At 30.6% G+C, this 7190-nt stretch overlaps 1 protein-coding gene across 3 annotated transcripts in view; it reads left to right on the forward strand.

The window, feature by feature from the left end:
* ZnT35C (Zinc transporter 35C) overlaps positions 1-4937 on the forward strand; it is a 252281-nt gene extending 247344 nt beyond the window's left edge. For all 3 annotated transcript variants that reach the window (XM_067764970.1, XM_067764969.1, XM_067764971.1), the window contains one exon: positions 3786-4937. In XM_067764970.1, coding sequence (XP_067621071.1) covers positions 3786-3931 — 146 coding nt within the window. In that variant the 3' untranslated portion in view covers positions 3932-4937. The remainder of the gene's footprint in view (positions 1-3785) is intronic.
* Positions 4938-7190: the final 2253 nt, after the last annotated feature.

Below are 7190 nucleotides of genomic sequence, written 5' to 3' on the forward strand. Positions count from 1 at the left end.
AAGCTTGAAACTTAAAATATAGTTCAGAACCCGATGACAATGCAATTATAATAAAAAAATCGCCGCTAGGTGGCGCAGGGATCGAAATATTCACAAAAATCGTATTTGTGGTCCGATTTGGAACACATAATAAATACATACATGAATAGAAAGCGACCTATGATCTATTTGGCTCATATTTGGAACAAATATTACATACAGTCCTGTAGAAGTGACATCAAAATGTTTTGGAGTTAGAGGAGGGACAAGCATGCGTGGCGCAGAGTCGAGTAAAGTCTTTCGAAGGATTAAGTATTGGGGACTTAGATTGTAACAAATTGTCAGGAAAGAGTCATTGTAATAATGAGTCACTAAATGAACTAAGTAGAATGAGACTATCTATTGATAGTCATATATAAGACTAACTGAACCTTAATCAGGTTATGCTACGTCTCACATTTTTAGAAATTTCACGCGCCCAACTCTTTTATTTAATTGTCTGATCAACGCCCTAGATTGATGAGGAGTGTGATGACTAGTACCTAGGACCTACCTAATTACTTTGTAGCTTTTAGTATTATTATTACTTCATGTAAATATTGTTTTCAACAAAACCGTTTAACTTAAACATATTTTTTATTATTTCTGCCTTAATCCATTGTATACTGTATTAAATGATTTCTTGTGGAGCAAGTTTCAGAATCGGGCAGTCAAATAGGCAGCAATTGTAAAAGATAGCCGTATTTTAAATAGCGAATCCATAAAAAATAAATATTTGGCGCAATTTACCGTCGGGGGATTAAAGATCGAACTTCTCTTCCAATCTGCATCATGCTCCCTTTAGTTTTCCCTACAAATTGGCTTCACTGGACCTACATGTTTTATGCCGACTCCGAACGGCAGCTGTAAGGCAGAAATAGACACGGAGTGTTTTCTAAACCACAGCTGAGGTGCGACACCGCTTAGAAAATCTTTTCTGTATTTGAAGAAGCTTTTTTCCTAAATTTTTATGTTGATTTTCCCTAGACTTAAATCCAGGACCTTCAGTGTGATAGGCGCAACGCGCTACCATATCACGGCGGCCGTCTAAAAACTATAAAATAAAAGGCCAACACAGCTCCTAAATGTATGCAATTAATTTTTTCTGATACTTTTCAGCTAACGTTGATAAATTGATACTGAGTACTAGGAATACCTATTTATGCGTTATCGAAATTGAAAACTTCTTTATTCTTTAACTTCTTTTGAAAGATCCTGGGACAAATATGTCTTCCAGCACTGTTAAGTTAGTTCTAGGAGTACTGGAGCACTAAGGGACCAGCGCTTGTAAATGCTGCATACATTTAGGCACACAATTTTTGTGATTGGGTTGATAGGAACCTTTATTGATGTATTTTGCGCCGCTACATGACTTTTAAGTGAGAAACGTAAGTTTAGTGAACATGAAGGAGTGCTTTAAATGTTGCAAAAAATGGAGCTTTAAGTTACTAAGCAAAGTCGTAGCATGACTTCGGATCAATTTGAAACTTACTGCAATAAAGTTGTTAGCCCATGACCACGCTGGAAGATCTATAAGCATGGTATTTTTTCTAACGTCAGAAACAACACTAACACAACAACTATAATAAATACATCAATAAAGCAACAATTATAACAACGACAACAAAAACAACAGCAACAACAAACAACAATAAAAACAAAAATATCAACACCAAAACACACCAAAAACAACAGCGAAATATCTGGAAAAACAATAGTGAAAGCTACAAAAAACAACACCTACAATTTCAATAGTGTAACAACAAAAAACCTCATTCACATGAGCAACAGCGACAAAACCAAACAAGAACTAAAAGCACAACAACAAAAACTAAAAATACCACAACAAGAGCTGCGCCAACAAAAAGAACAAAACCACAGCAGAAATTACACCAAAAAATGTCTAAATCAATAAATTTAAAACAACAAAAACGTTAACAATAACAGCAGCACAAACCAAAAAAAATTAGACTAACATGCAACAACCACGAAAAACAGAAACAAAAGAACATCAAAAAAAAAAAAAGAACCAAAAAACACACAAATAAGGATGGAACTGTCTTTGGCTGTGCTGAAGACCACATAGCTTTCATGAATGAAGCTGAACAATAATCTGATGAAATTTTATAAATTTTTAAAATTTGAACAATGAGTTGCATGGGATTTAAATTACATATACCGAAGGTTTTCTTTTCTATAAATGTAAGCATTTAGTACAATTTCAAGCTTGTAGCTGCTAAAATTAAAAAAAAGTTACGAGCAACTTGTTAACTGAACAATCGGTTGTATGAAATATATGTATATGACCGATCCTGACCTTTTATCATGCAACAATGTATGCCGCATATCTCTATATAAATTACAAAGCATCTGGTGAAATTTCCGAATTCTACCTGTTAAAATAGAACGAAATTTCGAAAAACCTTTCATCTGAATAATCGGTTGTATGGAATAAACAATGTATATATAACCGATCTTGATGATTTTTTTCCTTTGGCCTTTGGTAGAATTTCCAAGATATTCCCTGTTAAAATGTGGAAGACTTGATTATATGGGAGATGTATGATGGTGCGATCCGGTCGGTTCCTTCAAATGATTAATGAGACAACAAAATATACCTGCTCACTAAACCTCAGCGAAATATTTCAAATACTGTAGGACTAGCTCTAACATACATATAGACGCATGGACAAACGGACGTGGCTAGTACATGAAATGTATAAAAAAACATATGTGTTTTTGAAAAAAAAAAAATTGAAACCTTTTTGTTGGGTATTTTCAATAACCGATCAGCTATCGGTTTCTTATAATATTTAAAGGTACACAACTAGGAACATTGGAGGAGTAAGAAGAATGCTGCAGGAGTAAGAAGAATGACTGCCATTTTGAATACAAATATAAAATTGGTTGGAATGTTAAAAATTAAAAAAAAAAAAATAATTGTAAGGCGCAATAACCTCCGGAGAGATCTAAGGCCGAGCATCTCTTCCAATTTGCGTCGTGCTCCTCTTGATTTTCCCTACAAATTGGCCGGACGGGACTTACATGTTTTATGCCGACTCCGAACGGCATCTGCAAGGCAGACGAGTTTTCACTGAGAGCTTTTCATGGCAGAAATACACCCGGAGCGCTTGCCAAACACTGCCGAGGGGCGACCCAGCTTAGAAAAATCTTCTTCTAATTTAAAAACCTTATTTCTAAAATTTTGATCTTGCTTTGCCTTTGTTTGGAATGTTGCTGTGATAAATCTATTCAATAAATTTTCAAAAGTTCAGCAATCCAGTACTCATTCGCATCGTGTTAAAATTTATTTAAAGAGTTTCACGTTCAACTTAACTTTTCAATGTTATTGCTATACTTTCACAAATGCCTAAAAGCATGCAGCATCAAGGAACTGCATTATATACTCCAGGAGTATGAAAACCACAACCCCTTTCTATATGTAAGTTAACTTATCACGATTCATCTACAATCAATTTTAAATACATTAACCTATTCTATAAAACATCAAATCGAACATAACTGCAATCCAACAGTAAACGGCTTGAGTCTCATTATAGCGCTATCTATAAATGAAAATATAGGTTTTCATTCAAAATATAATCTCATCTACCTGATAAGATCATTTAAAAGAACAAGAAAGTAACAACTGAATCGGCGTATTTCTCTGCAATTCATCAATATTTCATTTAAATCCGGATAGTTATTGAAACTTCAAACATTTAAAATTTAAAATTCATCGATTTTTTTTCTGTTTAACCCTTTAGCACCCGATGCAAATGCCAAACGCATTTTGGAAGAAGCCAGCACTGCTGTACATCGTCGTTATAACTTTTTTGAAACCACAATACAAATTGAAGAATTTACACCACAAATGGAGAATTGCAAACAATGTTGTGTACCAAGCACGTGAAAGTGGAGATCACGATACAATCAATCAATAAGGGAGAGAGAACATGGGAAGGAGTGATGCAACCTCAACTAACAATTAAGTTAACATATTAAACAATTTTGCGCATAAACATTTTCTTTTTTCAATATCATTCAAATTGTACTTTAGATTGTTTTATATAAAAATATTCACTAGATACGTTTTAGGAAGAAAAATGTTAAGTTTCTATATATTCGCATATAAATATGTACATATCGCACACTAACTACAAAAGAGTCACAACTTAAAATTTTTCAAAATCGGTTTTTTCCATAAACCAATTCACAGTACACATATCTAACTGCCCCTTAAATTTCGTTGTCATTATTTTCTTCTTTAACTGGAAAATTACCGTTATGCCAGTTTTGGTGTTGATTGCATCGCTTGCGCTCTATCAACTAAAGAGTACTATTTTTAGTTGTGTCAATCTGCTTAAGAACAAGTGAACAGTTTTTTTACGCATAAAGTGTATTATTTTAAATTCTGTCTATCTTGTTGCAAAAAACTTTTAACTTTGTTGTGTATTAATTAAAATTTTGTCTTTTTTTACGTAAAGAGTGAGTAAAGTTGCTTGTATTATTGTGAAATGTGCCTTTTTTGATGAAATAATTGTGAATGTACGAGTAGTAAGTTTTCTTAGAAATAGTCATAATTCCAAATTGCTATATATTTTGTCCGTAAACAAATAATTACAACAAAATTTCGTCAATTCATTTTATAATGAAGGTAATCTTCTTTGTAAAACTGGATTTCAGTATAACATTACAGACGTTTTCGCATAAACCGTTTTTCTTCTCTCCTTAACATTTAAATTTTTTCAAGTTGTGACTCTTTTGTAGTTAGTGTGCGATATGTCTATTTTAAAATGAAATCACAAAATTTTTGTTTGTTATATTGTAAGTTTTGCATACATTTTTTGCGTATTTATATTCAATTTGAAATATTCTTTAAAGCTTTCAAATACAAGTAAAATTTATAAAAACTTAAATTTGTTGTTCTATTTGTTGTTGTTGTAAAGGATAATGTTCTTTCGGTAGCGCCTACTTGTTTTGTAGACTAGAGTACTCCTCCAAGTGGGCACTAATTACACCACATAGAACAGTAATACACCATAATCTCTCCTTTCTTTCTTCATTTTCCTTTCCTTTCATTTCATTTCCTTTCCTTTCTTTTTCTTTCCTTTCCTTTCCTTTCCTTTTCCTTCCTTTCCTTATTTTTCCTTTCCTGTCATTTCTTTCCTTAACTTTTATTTCGCTCTCTGACTTTAATATTTTTCATTTTATTTATTTTAATTCTTTTTTTAATTTAATTTTTTAAACTTCCTAATTTTTTTATGTTTTTTATTTTATTTTATTTGGTTTTATTTTATTTTGTCTTATTAAAGTTTATTTTATTTTATATTACTTTATTTAAGTATATTTTGTTTTATTTTCATTTTACTTTATTTTGTTTTAGTTTAATTTTATTTATATTATTTTATTTTGTGTTATTTTGTTTTATTATATTTTAGTTAATTTTATTTGATTTTATTTAATTTGGTTTTATTTTATTCTGTTTCGTTTTATTCAAGTTAATTCTATATTATGCTACTTTATTGTGTGTCATTTTATTTAAGTATATATATATTTTTTGAATTTTAGTTTGTTTTAGTTTATAATTGTATTTTAGTTTAATTTTATTTTTATTTTTATTTATATTATTTTATTTTATTCTGTGTTATTTTGTTTGGTTTTATTTTATTTTGTTAAATTTTTTTAATTTGGTTTTCATTCAGGTTTATTTTATTTTATATTAGTTAATTTTGTGTTATTTTATTTAAGTATGTATATATTATTTTATTTTTTTTTTTTAAGTTGAATTTAATTTTATTGTGTTTTATTTTAGTTTATTTTTTATTTTGTGTTATTTTATTTTGTCTTATTATATTTTAGTTAATTTAATAAAATTTTTTTATTTGTTTTTATTTTATTTTATTTCATTTTATTCAAGTTTATTTTATTTTATATTACTTTATTTTGTGTTGTTTTATTTAAGAATCGTGTATCGTTAGCTTAATGTGAAAATGTGCTAAGTCACTTTACGAATTTTACAGGAGACGAAAAAAACTGAATAATTTTTGAAATAACCTTTTTTCAAAACTGTGTATGAGGATACATTAGTTGCAATACTTTTGAGTGTAGAAGCTTTGAAAAAGATAAATAAAAATCATGAAATCACTTTGATCGGAGCTATATATAGTTATATCCCATACAACCGATCGATTTCCAATATAAAAACGTGAAACTCGGTGATATTTATTCTAATATATCATAGAAGATTTCCTGAAAAAATCACTTTGATCGGAGCTATATGTATATAGTATATACCTATCCCATACAACCGATCGTTCAGTAAGCGATGGTAAAAACGGCCCTGAAATAAATAAAATATGTACAAGAAAATTAAATGTATTGCTGACAAAACTTTGGAGTAGATTGAATAATGCGTATATAAATTCTACGTAGTCATGAAAGGTATAAAGCCTTCGGCACAGCCGAAGACAGCCCCGTCCTTACTTTTTTATTTTTATTTTATTTTACTACATTTTCTGAAATAATAATATTTTCATATAAAACACCAAAAAATGTTAAACCTGAATTTTTTTCAGGTGTTTTTTTGTTTCAAAGTAATGATAATTAGGGATTTTTTTTTTTTTTTGATTTGCAAAACATTCCCAGTGTATTTGTGCCATAAAAACTTCTCATTCAAAATTCGTCTGCTTTGGCAGATGCCGTTCGAAGTCGGCATAAAACATGGGACCTATTTGTAGGAAAAAATTCAAAATGAGCACCACGAAAATTATAAGAGAAGCTGGGTCCAGATCTCCTCGGAGATAAATCATTTTTATTTAACAGATGTTGCGCGTCACTTCTTTTATCATGGTATGTTCCCCTATTTATAGTCTCGTGAAGTGTGAAGTGAAGTTCTGGTCTGATAGTAGACATTACAGCTCCACCATGCTGAGATTGCACCACCTTAAACTAAAAAACATTTCATATACATTGACTGCTGAGTTTTTCAGCTGCCGTTTCGAAAAGGCCTAATCTCAGTAAGCTTTAGAAAAACGGTCTAGTCCAGAATTGGTTTGAAGAAGGCTCTACCTTAGAATTACATTCGAAAACGCCCTATCTGTGTATAAGTTAATACATTTTGATGTCAGATAAGGCGCTTTCGAAAAATATTCTAGGATACGCTGGTTTAG

Source organism: Eurosta solidaginis, chromosome 2 (assembly GCF_040869045.1).
Source record: "Eurosta solidaginis isolate ZX-2024a chromosome 2, ASM4086904v1, whole genome shotgun sequence".
Taxonomy (NCBI): Eukaryota; Metazoa; Arthropoda; class Insecta; order Diptera; family Tephritidae; genus Eurosta; species Eurosta solidaginis.